The sequence below is a fragment of the Tyto alba genome, unplaced genomic scaffold (genome assembly GCF_018691265.1).
Source record: "Tyto alba isolate M040663 unplaced genomic scaffold, T.alba_DEE_v4.0 Super-Scaffold_17, whole genome shotgun sequence".
Classification (NCBI taxonomy): Eukaryota; Metazoa; Chordata; class Aves; order Strigiformes; family Tytonidae; genus Tyto; species Tyto alba.
The window spans coordinates 14,236,331-14,251,444 of record NW_024881279.1 but is presented as its reverse complement, the minus strand read 5'-3'; the positions used below and the strand labels follow the sequence as shown (position 1 = coordinate 14,251,444).

Here is a 15,114-nt window from a genome sequence, read left to right as displayed (position 1 = left end):
TTAGTCTAGCAATCCATCTTTTCCTCCCATTTGACCAAAACAATAGCGCATTTAGAATTGGTGCTGCACTGTATACAGGATTCAGGCTAATACAAGTAGGTCATCTGAATAAGGGGATCGCCTTATATTTTACAAGATTGCACTGTGACACCTTCAAAACCCAGTTGTCTTGCAAGTTTTATTGCTATATAAAAGAATTTTGAATGCTAAACAGAATTGTTAACAAAAGATATATTCCTTATTGTTATTTGTCTGTAATTTATGTAATAAATTCTACTGCTGAGCAGTCAGTTGGATTATCTCATGTATTAATAATCTGGGTTTTTTGGTCCCATAACATAGTTCTTCCTATAAAGAGTTCTGAGACCATCTCCAAGCGACCAACACCTGAGGACTGCTCCAAAACACAACTCACATTGCTGTATCCCATCTTCCATTTTGTACCTTAGTTTTTATTTTGTAAACACTATAGAAAAAAAACAGCAACATTCAGACAGTCAAGGTTACAGTACTACATCGGACAGATTGAACCAGGAAAACATCAAATGCTGAAATTAATGACTACACTTGAGAAAGCATCTCAGAAGAAATCCCAGATCAGTTCTTCAACCCTCTGGAAAAGCAAATTCTGTAGAGAAGCTATAATTTATGGAAGAACAATGGGATCAACCTGAAGCATGTGGAAGAAAGGGTGAGGTGGGGAGCAGGAAATGTCTTTACAAAGACAATGTTTTCTAAGACATCCTAGAACTTCTGGAGAAAGCAGGGGGGGAAAAAAAGTTTTACTGTTTACCTCAGAACTGGAAAAAATCTCAGGTATAACTCAAAATTACTATTTCTCAGAGATCGGTCTCACTTAATTCTTACAGTTATTAACAGGATACTAATCAAGAATCTCCTCTACTAGAGCCGTGCTCCTTGTCTTGCTTGATACACTTCCTAGTGTTAAAACAGAAGCTGAGCATGATTACAGCCAGCTGTAGCTCTAATGCACATGTAACAGCCCAATGAAGGGAACTGCTTTTGAGGAATATTTGATACTTATGCCAGAGTCTTAGAGCAGCTAGAAAGGAGAATTCTATATCCAAAATAAGATCTTACTAGGCCAGGTGATTAAGTCTTTGCCAGACGAGACCCAAAGAACAAGACAACATCTGTCACAATGGAAGAACATGAGGGATTGAGAATCTTGCTGCTGGATAAACTCATAATTAATGGATGTCCCTCCAGAAGAGGACTGGGTCAGCCTGAAACAATTACCATGTAACAGCTGTTGGGTATCTTCTGATTAATTCTGCAGACTAGACCAACGTCAAAGCCATCACTGTCAATGACAACTAACCAGAAAAATCTGTTTGTAATGCATCAAAAGCAATTTACTGTTCAGTGCCTCTGCTGAGGCAGCAATCAGCATGCTTTTGAACAAAACAACAACAAAGTCTTATAAAAGTGAATTTTTTTTCAGGCTGCTTAATTCTTAAAAAACTCATAGTTGCAAGTCCAGGCAAGTAACCAGGCTCTACTCTACACCTGGTTTTAAGAATACTTCTTGCAGGTTTGTGTCTTAATATCCCTTCAAGTTCTTATTTTGCTTCATTTTTGCAGAAAAGACTTCTTATGGTTTCAGTACTATTTCCCTGGAAGTAATTCTTGTTACTTAAAATTAGCAATCTCAGTGTACGGGACTCCTGAAATATAATTGAGAGAAAACACACAACCACTTGCTCCTTCACTTTGATCTCTGCAGCAGCTTCTGCATGGGTGAGAATTTCAACTCAGAGCTGCTACCATGCAAACTTGCACATAGGATATGCATAAATACACAGAGTGAGGACTAGAATCTGCCTTTGTATCTCCACAATAAATTAGAGACTTGCTTTTCTACAGCTTAGATATTGGAGAATATTGCTCAAAAGAACTCGTTTATTAAAGCTGCTAAAACGTAACAACGGACTTAGTTAAAAAAAGAAAAGTACTATTAAGGTGTAGCTCCGTAAATTTGACTTGAGCAGGACAAACATCCAGCTCTCCTTATGACTTGAGTACATAGTTTATGGATGGTGCTGCAACCAACAGTCCATAGGAAGATTTTCTTATTTAAGCAAGTATTCTAATTGAAGAAAGTCCATCTATCCCTGTATACCATCATAAGGCTGCCATTTGATTTCTACTTTTACCAGCACTGCCCTTGATCTAAAAATACAGCATTATTTTTCATCTAAATCATTCCCTGTAAGTGGTTCACTGCACATTCACACAGAGAGGTGTGCTAGCACAATGAAGGAGGCAGCAGGGGGCTGAGAATAACTGATCAAGGATTGCCTAAGTAGCAAACACAGCACTGCTGCTGAGTGTCTGGTCACAACCTAAACAGTCAAATAAACAAGTTCTGAATATTTCTGTCTCATTTTCTCCAGCTGTGGGAAAAAAAAAAAAATCATGTTGCCCTTCTCAAAAAGGACCTTTTAAGTAACTGGAGGGGGTTTAAAATGTTTGAAAAACTCTGAATAAATTAATGTATGGCATCTGTTTTCAGACCTAACTGCAGTATTTTTTCTCAAAAGCTGTATCTTTTAACATATTATCTTCATAGTCAAAATATATATAATGTTTCACTTGGAAAAACAAAAATAAAATAAAATTTGTAGCCATCAATTCCAAGTACTATGAGGAAAGTTGGAGTGGAAATTCAGGAATAAGCCACCCCCATGGTTTTACTACAAAGAGAATGTAAGGTGATGAAGAGTAAGATCATGCAAATGGGCTACTTCAGTAGTTATTACAACTGCTGTCAGCTTCTAATTCCTCTCTAGTTTCTGGATTTCTCAAGCCCTGCTTATAAGAGATTCCAACAATATTTTGTTAAAGGAAAAAAATAGCTATATTTTAAAGATGGCTTATATAAGTCACTCAGAAAGCTCTCTCTGGAACATAAACAAAGTTCACAAAGTAAGTATTGACAATCTAATAGTTACGGTGATATGAAGAGATGGAATCCCTCCATTTCGTTAGGTATAATCATAAACCAAGCTGAAGGGCACAATTGCTCAATACCACTGGAAATAAACCTTCGGAAAGATGAGAACTGCAGCTGTCTCAACACTCTCCAGTGGTATTTTCTCAAAGGAAATCTTCCCAGCTTTAAACAGTTATTATTTTGTACTCCCATAGCACCTTCCAATGGAATTGAACAAAGCTGAATGCAAGTACTCAACATTCATGACTCTTTTACTTATTTTACAGAGGCAAAAATTGATGTACAAAATTAAATGACTACCTAAGAATACAACAGAAACAAGAGCAGCATGAAAACCAAGACACCCAGTTTCCAGACCCCCTGCTCTTTCTAGAGTTTAATTCTGCTGCAGTTTCCCCCTGGTTTTTAGCATTTTGTCTATGAAACTCTGAACCGGCTTTCAAGTTACAGGCTGCTGCAGAAGCCTCATTGTGACTAATATGACAATGTTCCTTGTTGTACAAGCAATAAATACAAGCAGAAAAAAAGGGACTGTTTAGTCTACACTGGGAAAGACACAAGGGCAATGTGATGGTTTTTCTGCATAGTGAGTAGGTCAATGAACATGACTATTATCTTCTGCTCAGCATCTGACAATGCATTTGGAGAATGTCCAGTTTTGGTGTGTGCATGCCCCCCTACACCATGTCCCCTCCACTAAAAAAAAAAAAAAAAAAAGACATCAACTTTCCAGAGGGACTGCAGCAGAGGGCCCCCAAGATGGTCAGGACACTGGAGACTATGACCTAAGCAGACAGCCTACAAGAACTTAGTTTGTTCAGCCTTAGGAAGAGGGGGCTCAGGGGAAACTTCATTGCTAGAGAAAATGTAGACAGACTCTTCCTCGATGCATGCAGAAAAAGAAGGGCCAATGGTCACACGTTGCAACAAAAGAAATACTAATTAAATACAAGGAAAAAAGTTCCCACCATGATGGTAGTTAAACACTAGAAAAGGGGCTCAGAGAGGCTGTGCAGTCTCCAGGCTCTGAGATCTCTGCATGGCTCTGGGCAGGGTGATCGATTTGATTTATCTTTGAGCAGAGGATTAGATTAGATGACCTCCAGAAGCCCTTCTGAGGAAAAGGATGCACCAAATAACCTCTTGAGATTTCCCATACACACCCATTATTCATTATTAGATCTTAAAGTATTACAACTGGCAAGCATCGTCATGCCCATTTTACAGATGTTAAAATTGACAGACACAGAGAGAAAGAGATAAGAAGTGATTTCCACAAGGTCAAGCAGCAGACAAGTGTTACATTTAGTTTCATTCCTACTTGAAGGAGATTATATTCCATGATCCACTTCCCCACTAGTCTCATATTGCTTTTCCACCTCAAGGAACTTCTACATTAACACAACGATCTGTACTACAGATGAAAAACTACCTTTTTGCCTTCACTGATGTATTTCAGTCAGCAATCCTACCCTACCAGAAAGGGAACTATTTGAGCCACTTGATTAAATTTCTGCATACTGGCTCGTAACAAGCAATTCAAACTTCTGGTTGCCTCTGGCATCTTAGCTCTGCATATTTCTGCCCCTCATTCTCTATTTACAGTAGCTGATAGTAAGACCATGGTGTTGTCAAGTTACTGCCAATCTGCCCTCTCTTTCCAACTTTTTTGGGCAAGGTATAGCCAGCATTTATTTGCTTATACAACACAGACAGGGCTCCTCAACAGTTAAGAAAGCATGATCCAGCTTTACCAAGCCAGTTGAACTAGAAAAGATCAGTTTGCCTATACAAGAGTAATAAGCCCCTACAAATTCATCGCAACATAATATTTTAAGCTCTTCTAAAAAAGTGAATTTCATATAACTCTTCATTTCTTCTTCATCAAATGCCTCACATTACTAGTACTTGTCCATTACAGTAGTAATTTCTTCTACTGCTCCTGGTCATTTGGGAGTTCCCAGAATAAATACCATACAGCTATACAATACACTGTCTTCCCCTATGAAGACTCTCCTAAAATGCTGCCTATATTCAATCAGCTGCCATTCCTCACTCTGCTCTCTCCTTCCCTCATCATAATCAGTTATTCAGTGTTACCTATGATCCAAACTGTGCAGCTAGTCTTCCAGTAAGGACTCCATTTCCTGTATTAAAGTAAGATCTAAGTTATGCCTACAGGACTTTAAAATAAAGTTTGCTGGTCTTCCCTTCACACCAGAATTCCATCTTTTCCCCAACTGCCAAATAATATAGTACTACTTTTAGTCACTATTCCAATTTGCAGTATAAGTAACTGCTTGTTTGGATAATTCAATCGGATTTTAAGAGGTTGGATCAGTTATTTGAAACATGATCCGTTCAAGAGGCCAAGCTATATAACTTGTCAAAAACAGAGCGTTCCAAAAATATAAAAATCACAGGAATTGTGTTGGGACACAGATTTTAGTTTAATATTTAGTTTACTATTTTTACTCCCACACCATTTGCAAACCAAAGTTGAAAAAAATTAGGAAAAAATTAAAAAATCCATAAATTAGAAGAAAGCCTCTCACCATTTGCTATGAGAACATAATTACCAGCAGAAATTCACTGCATTACTCAAGTCTAATTCTGAAAGTGATTTTCTCAAAGTTAGAAAACTCCTTGATGACCATAATGAAGTCAACCTTGAAAACTAACTGCTGTCAAGTGACAATGCCAATTGAGGGTCAAAGAAACTGGTTCACACAGATTACAGGAGTAAACACCATCACAGAGGCTATTGGGACTTCCCTTAAGACCTATTTCATGACTCTCCACAATATTATCCAGTTTATTACCCAAACATTTTGTTCAATGGAATGCACTGAAAGTAAACAAAACCATACATCTAATGTGTTTTGTTTAAAGTTTAAGTAATCTATAGGGATACTTTCAAATTTAATCCCAACTAGTTGTATTACATAAACTAGCCTTTCAGATATGAAAACTATCCTGACACCCGCTCTGAGTTGTGGAAAAGCACCTTGCAGCTAATCAGGTCAAAACAATGAACGCACACAAACTAAATAACGTGAAACAGGGAGATATTTGTTTCTTATAATCTCTCTGAGTCACAGTAACCTTACACACTGGTGAAAGTAGACAAAAATCTGCAACGGAATTTGATGATTAAGAACAGCAAGGAAAGCTAACAAAAATATTTGTTACCTAAAAGAAGAAATTAAGAACAGTGGAACTAGACACATAAATAGTTTTAAAGGTACATTTTTGTGCCAGTCAGAGTATTCAGAAGCGTGACAATGAAAACATGTCTTTTTATATTCAACATCGGTACTTTGGATTACCTGTTTTTCATCCTCTGGCATATCTTTTTCTAGTTCTAGTAAGTATTCTTCATCTAGTTCTGTCTGCTTCCTTGAGCTATTCTCATCATTCTGTAAATTCCCTTCATCATCCAGTACAGGTTCTTTTGCCTCAAAGGAGTCATGACAGTCATGGAAACACTCATCAACTGTTGTGGGATCTTTGGCTGAGGATGGTGTATATCCACTTTCAGTGTTTTGGGGATTCTGTGTGTCTTTGGGGCCAGTCTCTGAAGACTTCTGATCAGAAAGCTTTAATTGATCAAGTAACTCTTCAGGTGAACTTGCATCTTTAAACTCTTCCATGTTGGACTCCTTGGAGGGGTTAGGTTTTTAGAAATGAGAAAGAAATAAACCTCAGTAAGCATAATACAAATGCCTTGTCAGCAAACGAATCTCCAAAGTACTTAAAAGTACTCCTGACATCACCTGAGGGAAAGTATTGTGTCTCAGAGGAGAAAGGAACCTACACATGCTTCTATGCACTATACAGAGACACGGGGCCTGTACACTGTTCCCATATAGGAGTTAATTCACCAGCTGACTGCCAGGCCCGGCCTGGCCCGACCCAGCGCTATGCTGCGGCTTTTCCTTTGCAGTAGGATTCAAGTCGCACACATTTGTCTACCCGCAGGCCTCAGCACCCCCTGACCCACGCCGGCCGACCGTGCACACCGAGCCCCCCCCACCCCGCCTGCACCGCGCTCCCTTCAGCCCCACCACGGCCCCCGGCCGCCCCCCTCCCCCCCACTACACCACACCACAGCCAGCCGGTCCCGGCTCCGTGATCCCAGCCCCTGAGAGAAGGGGCCGGGCTGCGGGTTACGGTCCGCGTCCCCGGGGACCCCCCCCCCATCCCGGGCCGCCCCCCGGCCCCAGGCACAGACCTGCACCGCCCCTCCGGCCACGCGCACCGCCCCCTTCCCCCGCCGCTCGCTTCCTGCCGGCGCCGGCCAATGGGGAGAGGCCGCGCGCAGCCTGCTGGGGGCTGCAGTCTCGCAGCGGCGCGTGGCGGCGCTGCCCTCAGGCGGAGGGCGGGGGCTGAGGCGGGGAGGTGTCTCCGCGCCCGCCTCTGCCTCCCCAGGGCGGAGCTCGCGTGTGCCTGAGGCAAGGAGGTCCAGGGTTTTTAATCAAACCGCAACCTTTTTGCACACCTGGAGAGGGGCCTCTTGTAGTTGGTTGGGCTTCCCGCGAGGAGTTACACCTTGAAACTGCCTCTGTGGGGCAGGTCCCTGCTAAGCTGCGTGCAGGGTCGCTGTGGGAAGGCTGAGGGCTGCTGCCCCAGGGGCTCCTGAAGGGATCTGGCGCAGTTAAAGCTGTGGGAAGCCCCTGAGGTGGCAGAGCCCTGCTCCAGCTCTCTCCATCCGTGGTGAGGGCGCAGCACAGGCTCGCCGGGAAGCGGCTGAGGTACGGGCTCTGCGTGGTAAAGAAACACAGGGCACAGCTGCCAGTGACAGTGACGTGGGTGGGCGGTGGGAGAGGTGTGGTCTGGAAAAGACAAACCGGGGTGGAAACATGATCAGCTGGGAAAAAAAAAAAAAAAAAAAAAAAAAAAAATTTGGTAGTCAGACAGAAGGAGGGATCATATCTACAACGACAGATCAGTGATGTTTGTCCAAGTTCTGTTGCCTGCGCTACCTTAGTCTAGAGGGTTTTTTAATCTAGTGAGTGACTAGCATGTATGTGATAGCTGCATCACTTCTAAGGCACCATGAACTGGTGGTTTCCAGTACAGACTTCAGTTTCGGTTTTTCTATTCCAGTGACATGTGAAAACTGAGTTCTATCTAATCAAGCACTGGAGTAAAACTCACTTTCACCTTGTTTTGCATGCATTCATTGTGTACTCCAGAAATGTTAATCCCAAAATTTTAAAACAAAACTGAATTTTCACAGGTTTTGAAGTCAAAAGCATGTGAAGCAATGCTTTCTTATTGAAAATCACTATGCCAAGCCATGAGGCAGGTAAGGCATATTTGACATATGAGGTTTTCCTTGCTCTAAGCAGCTCTTCAGTAAGCAAGTTCTGACAAAAGATAAAGTTTAAAATGTTCCTCTAGATTAAAGTTCTTTAATGCTCTTAATTTAAGTAAAAACCAATATCAAAGCCCAACAAGGAGAAAAAAGCCCCTGCACTATATAGACTCTTCCAGATTTGGATTAGGTAGAATCTGTTTTGACCAGTAAATCGTGGTCAAGGATTATCCTCAGAGAACATGGGTTCTTAGAAACAGAAGGTAATCAATCTTTTATTGAGAGGGTGTTTCTCTTTCTTCTTTCCCCTCATACTGTGGGGAAATAAGCTGACTGTTAAAGCCGTAACAGCTCTTTTGGAGCTACAGAACACCATTGCCAAAATACCAAGAAAGTATTAAATCTGGCTGAACTCTGTTAGTGGACTGAAGTGTATCTATCCCATACGTGGGTGCTGAGAAGGAGGCGTGTCTTTAGAAATATTTTGAGATTTGTCTTGTGCTGGGTTTGTGTGAGTGGCGGGGTTTTTGGTAGCGGGGAAAGGGGCTACAGGGTCGGTACTCTGTGAGGAGCTTCTCGGAGCTCCCCTGGCTCCAAGTCGGACCTGTCTCTGTGCCAAGGCCAAGCTAATTAGTGACGGTGGCTGCATCTCTGAGATAACATATTTAAGAAGGGGAACCTGGGAGGAGTTGGAGTTGTGAGGAAGATACCGATGCGAACACTGAGTTCAGTGGAAGAAAGGAGGAGGAAGGGGAGTAGGTGTACTGGACCATAGAGAGCCCCCCTGCAAGCCGTGATGAGGCAGCAGGGCCACCACCCATGGAGGTCACTGGTGGAGCAGAGGCCAACCTGTGGCTTGTGGAGGAGCCTACATCAGAGCACGTGACTGCACCTGAAGGAGGCTGGGACTCTGAGGAGAGAAGCAGCCCCCGCTGTTGTAGTTTGGCACTGTGAGGACTGAAACATGCAGGGGTGTCCCATGCTGGAGTAGCTCGCGAAACACTGTAACACATGGGAGGGAATCATGTCAGAGAAAGTTTGTGGAGGACTGTCTCCTGTGAGAGGGGTGCCACGCTGGAGCAGGGGTAGAATGCAAGGAGACCTCCCCATGAGGAGGAATAAGCAGCAGCACTGACTGCACCTCCCATTCCCTCTCCCCTGTGCCGTTGGTGGGGAGGAGATAGAGAAATCGGGAACAAAGCTGAGATGGGGAAGAAGGGAGAGGTGTGGGCAGCTGTTTTTAAGACGTGGTAATGCTTCTCAAGTCTTGTTGTTATTAGTCTCTGAATTAATTTTATGTTCTTTTTTCTTTTTTTTTTTTTATATTCTTCTTCCCCTAATGAGTCTGTATTTTGCCCATGACTGTAATGAGTCATCCCTCCCTGTCCTTAGCTTGATTCCTGAGCCAACTACTTTATTTTCTCCTTCCTAGCACTGGGGATGAAGGGGGGAGTGAGCAGCTGTGTGGTGCTCAGTTGTCCTCTGAGCTCAAGTCACAACAGTACTGACTTCTGAACTTCTCCTAACTGATGTCATCAGGCTTTGATTGAAGCCTGAAGGGCCTGTGGGATGTTTGGCATTTCAAAGTTGGGGTAGAAACTGAAGATTCGGATGCCAGATTAATTTTTGGTCTTAATTTGTTTGATTGCTGCTTCTAAATGAACATTTCTAATGACTGAGTCTGTTGGTGCCGGTGATGGATGAGGGTATTAACAAGAGATTGGAACACTTTGCAGTAAATTGGCAAGAGCATGGCTAGTTACAATGAAAGCAAACAGGAGCTCTATGGCTGATTTTTCTCTCTCTCTGCATAAAAAAGTAGATTCAGCATTCTGCAATGTCCCAGCTGCAATGATTTAGCCCACAAAAAATGTGCCTTTCTGCTAGCACTGTGTAATTTATTCCGATTTACAGAAAATATTTCTGAACCTTCACACTGTCCTTTTAAATATCATGTCATTTGAAAAGAGAGAAGGAAATTATAGCTGTGGTACAAAATCAATCCATGCAGTTTTGGATTTGCTGAAATTCTATTTAAATCTTCTCTGGCCGTGCAAAGAGCACAGCGGTTTGAAAAAGTTACCATGTTTCATTCCCAGAAGGAATCAAACTGGTAAGATGTTGGACATCAGGAGTCAGCAACCCATCTGGAGTGGTGTGCTAGCCTTTATTTTAACTTTTTCAAAAGAGTTTATTTGCCAGCAAAAACTCTACAGGAATTGGACCTGCTTGGAAGTTTTGTGCTGCTGCTGATCAGTGGCAAGATACTACCTTGCCTCCATGTGAGACAGGGGCTTCTGGCTTCCACACAGCTCTGAACTTAGTCAGAGCCAGGACTAGGAATGTTTGCTTTTCAGGAATGCCATGGCTCCCAATTCCAATCCCTGGCCAGCACAGTTGCTCACCATCCAAAATCTATCTGCTGCCTTTGGCTTCTATCCCGTGGGGTTACTATTCCAAAATGACTGAAAATTTTTCCTTATCATCACTTCTTAAAATAGAGTTCCTCAACTTTGATGAAACATACTGTCTTATTGATTTCATAGGAAGATGTGTGAGAAAAATTAGTTTACCATATAAATTTTCTGCCTGCATCTCCTCTGATCTGGTGACACTTTGGGTGTCCCTGAACTTTATAACTGGAGTCTATTCAGCATTTTGTTTCTCCCAACACAACATAGGGGAAAAGATGCAACTCCCCAGAACCCCAGTTCCCTACTCTCATTAGGGGTGATTATTTCTTTACGAATCTTTATCCTAGATGTAGCAAGAAAGGCAAGCTTTCCTGTGGTCCTACTTTATTAAAGATGGGGGTATCCCCAGGAGTCCTTTTTAGCAGAGTGACCTTTGAGGTTCTTGGTCGCCAGTTAGGGTTGTTGGTTCTCCCTGAGGAAGCTGCAGCTCAGTGAAAGTCTCTGAATCTCTCTCCTGTGGAGGTGTTCCTCAGTGCCAGTATGAAGTGAAATCCCAAAGGCCTCGCTGGTATTCAGGAAACAGACACATGCCAGGAGAACTGGAGGCTCTCTGCCCACCGTCAGCGGACCAGTCCTCCAGCTAGCAAATGGAAAGGCTGAGACTTTCTAACCCCTCATCAGGTATCAGCGCAGTCAATGCATATGACTTCTGTTTTTAAGGTTCTGAGTGCTGACTTACTGTCTGTGTGTCTCACTTTCTCTTCTTAACACTTTAACTTTCCTTACAGGACTGTTGTGTTCAGAGGTTACTTTATGTTTGAAAAATACAAGAACAAGTTGTCATACAGTGTTTTCAAACTTAGACTTTTTAGTAAGAAACACTTCCCTGGAGGTTATAGGGCAATTGCCAGTTTTTACCACTAAATCTTACTTGTTCAAACACAGAACATGTTACTGCTTTCAGAACCTCTAATTCACTGCTGTAAGTAAAAGTGTATGAATAGCTGAAGATTGTATATATACAAAGAGTGAAAACTTGGTTTCATTTGTTTAATCTTCTTGGTGCTAAGGGATTTTTCAGAGCATTGGTGTTTGTTTAAGGGAACACCTGTTGAAAAAATTAAGAACATATAATCCTGAATAAGTAGATATGTTTGGATAAGAGTTCAGTGATGGAAGCCTTAGCTTGTATTGTTGAGATTTACCCCCTGTTTTGAATGGGCTTACCTCTCCGGGTAAGCATGCAGCAGAATCCAGGGTCACAGAGTAGCTTAACTGGGACACTTTAATACGACAAAAATTTTATTGAGCCAGGCGTAAGTTGAAGAGGTAAAGTCAGAGAAAGAGTCTGTATCTCAGTGCTTTCCTCCAGCAAGAACTTCTCTACCCTTCCAATTTTTTTCTGTTTCTTCCCAAACCCCCAGCATGATGATGGTGATGTTATCTGGTGTGATCAACAGACTCAAGTACAATGTAGTGTGCCAAAAGAAAAGCTGCAGGAGCGAAAATCATTGACTAGCTTTCTCAGTAGGGCTGAAGCAAATACAGAGAGGACCAATGTGAAAGAAGATTTATATTCTTTTGTTTCTGACATGAAAGTTTTCTGCTACATTGTATACAAATACTTTTTTCTTACTACTTTCAAGATAGATTTTGCCTAGTTTTTATAACTATTAATACTATTATGGAAGACAAGAGGGCAACTAGGAGGATTAGATCATTTCATTCAGATTTTTAAAAACAAAATTTATGATAGTTACTCCCTAACAATTTTCTAATATTTCATGCCAGAAAGTTGCATTGTTTTTCTAAATGCTTCTATGAACTGTGAGTTATTTCAGTTCTGAAGTCCCCTGACAAACATTTAATGTTTATGTAACTCAGGAATATGTGGATTTTCCCATGTAACTTTGAGATGATCCTAAACTTGTTTAGTTTCACACACCATTCTAGTTTCATACAATATTAAAGGTGTTAAGGTATTTAAAATCCAAGCCTGAAGAGAGGTTTAAATTTTTGCAGTAGATGGAACCAAAACCCTGGATTCAAACAGCCAGAGACTATGAGGATATGCATTTGAATTTTGCTGTCTTTAGACATTCTCAAATACTAATATTTACAGCAGAAGATGCACAAGTTAGAGCCAACGTGAGATGCACAAACTGAGCAAAGTATATGCATGCTTCTTGTTTTTCACAGAACGTTTAAGCTTTGCAGGAGGAACACAGCAGAACTAGAGCAAATTTGGTTTGTGAATTCTGCATATTAAAAGGATCTTTTCTCTGTGTGCAGCTTCTCTCCATTAAGTGTTGCACTGGGATCCCTAGGCTGGACTCTATTTTTACCCAGTTATGGAGGCAGAACCCTTTGTTGTTGGGTGAAAATGGCTAATTTACACTCAAACTTATAAAGTATCTGTTGCTGGTAACTCCTGATGTATTTTAAAAGTATACATTCCTTGAGAAAAAAACAGGCTTGTGCTGCTTAAGACAGAAATAATGTAAATGAAGAGGCATACAACAAGAGTTTGTGCATGTGGATGTTATGGTGCTTCACGCCACATTGGGTGCAATACTGGTACAATGTGAGCAGTGCAAAGATGCATATGAATTATTGCACTCACAGCTAGGGTACAGACAGGCCGACTGGTGTGCACTGCAGCAGAGTGCAATTTGTGCTGCTAAAACTCAGATTCTGGAAAATAGCTTATCTTTTATTTTTTATTATTATAATTTTAGTAAACTCGTGTGTTTTGCACAAGAGGTAAATTGTTTTAGAAATGAAGACTGGATGAAAGAGTTTCTATGAGAAGAATGCATGTTATATCTGGAAGCTTTCAGTCAAAGGAAGAGGTGCTTTTCACAGCTTTCCTTTTTTAATGGGTTCTAGTGCCAAGTTGCCTGAACAGCATTCTCTCTTTTTTAAAATAAAACAGAATAAAACTTCAAGACACATGAATCTCTGTGGAAACCAAATTGCCACTTTATGTACTTAAAGTTTAAGAAGAGGATTTTTAAAGACATCTGCAGTATTTAGTTAGTTAACTTATTTTTTGGAAAGTTTGCTGATCAGCTTTACTTCATGGATTTTACTGTAAAAAAGGAAACTTTTCAGCAAAACAAATGGCTTTGGGAATTCATCACTTCTGGAAGCGACTTAATTGAAATTGAAGATAGGATATCTAAATTCTCTTGCTGCCTTAAGAAAAAGTCTTCCTGATTTACTGTTAAAGAGGCTGAATTTGTGGTGTGTGAAATCCAGGAAAGTTTTAGCTGGATTAGAGTATTTGTGAATCTTACCCGGAATAGAAATCCAATAGATGGCGATGTTGGATTTTCAAAGCTGGTTCCTGAAGGCTGAAGCTCCCCTGTTTTACAGCAGTGCAGGACTGGACTCCAAGCTAACTAGAAGAGGGACGAACTGTTCCATAATTACCTCAGGCTCCAGAACATATGCTAAATTTACTTTTTGGGAAAGCCTTTTTGATCTTCACAGTGAAGAAACCAAAGCTCAACAAATCAAGCAAAGAAAAAATTACTGTTTTCCAGAGGTCATATGAAGTTCGTTTTTTTTTGCTAGAATTAAACATTTGCACACAAGTGTCAATGGGATCAAATTATTGTGCTTCCCAAAGAACATTTTAAAGGAAATTGTGAAACAGGCAATTAAAGACCTTTTAATCACAGCTATAAATTAAAGTTTTACTACATCTGGTTTTTAGGTTGACTTATTAAAGAAAGTGTGAAGGATTCTTATTAATTTTGAACATCCATTCTCTTTTTCTCCATGTCTCAGCTGGAGTCCTATAAAAATTATGGGAATTATTTGATAGAGAGCATGTTCTTCACTGGTCAGACTAAAATATTTTGACATAAGAAATTTCCAGTAACACCACGTTTTCTTTTGCTCTCACATTCCACTTATCTGAATGACCCTATCCCAGTATTTTGTCAGGCCTTCCATTGTTTTCATTGGTTTGACTCAAGTTCACAGCGTATAAAATAAGGGTCCAACCTGTTAATTGAGACTATTCTTTGCATTTATCACTCTTTACATGTTCTGTAGAGGCAGCATGGTCATTGTTCAGCCAGGGTAAATTAATTTGACGTATTCACCATGCTGATTTCTCTTATGCCAATTCACATCATTAGAGCAGGATTTGCCATAGTGAAGTCGCTTCTTCATCTGGTGGGATTGTGTGCCCTAGCAGTGACTTTCGTTTGGGGCATGCTGCTTCTTACACTCGTTTTGGACTTACACTCTCAATGATGCTAATGGAAAAGCAAAGTGACTGGACGTGTTTGTAATCTCTATAGAGTTCACTGGTTACAGGAATAAATAAAAAATGCAACTTTAACGTTAAGCCAGTGCTTGATTAAAATCAGCAATAAGTATATCATTGT

The 15,114-nt window shown here is 40.9% G+C and overlaps 1 protein-coding gene across 2 annotated transcripts in view; it reads right to left on the bottom strand.

The window, feature by feature from the left end:
- TTC1 (tetratricopeptide repeat domain 1) overlaps window positions 1-7,271 on the bottom strand; it is a 33,159-nt gene extending 25,888 nt beyond the window's left edge. Inside the window, exons 1-2 of one of the 2 annotated variants that reach the window (XM_042789931.1) lie at window positions 7,212-7,271; window positions 6,307-6,639 (exon numbers count right to left, since the gene is read on the bottom strand). In XM_042789931.1, coding sequence (XP_042645865.1) covers window positions 6,307-6,630 — 324 coding nt within the window. In that variant the 5' untranslated portion in view covers window positions 6,631-6,639; window positions 7,212-7,271. Of the gene's footprint in view, window positions 1-6,306; window positions 6,640-7,085; window positions 7,158-7,211 lie in introns of those variants that run through there. The other variant, XM_042789930.1, reaches the window with a different exon arrangement.
- Window positions 7,272-15,114: the final 7,843 nt, after the last annotated feature.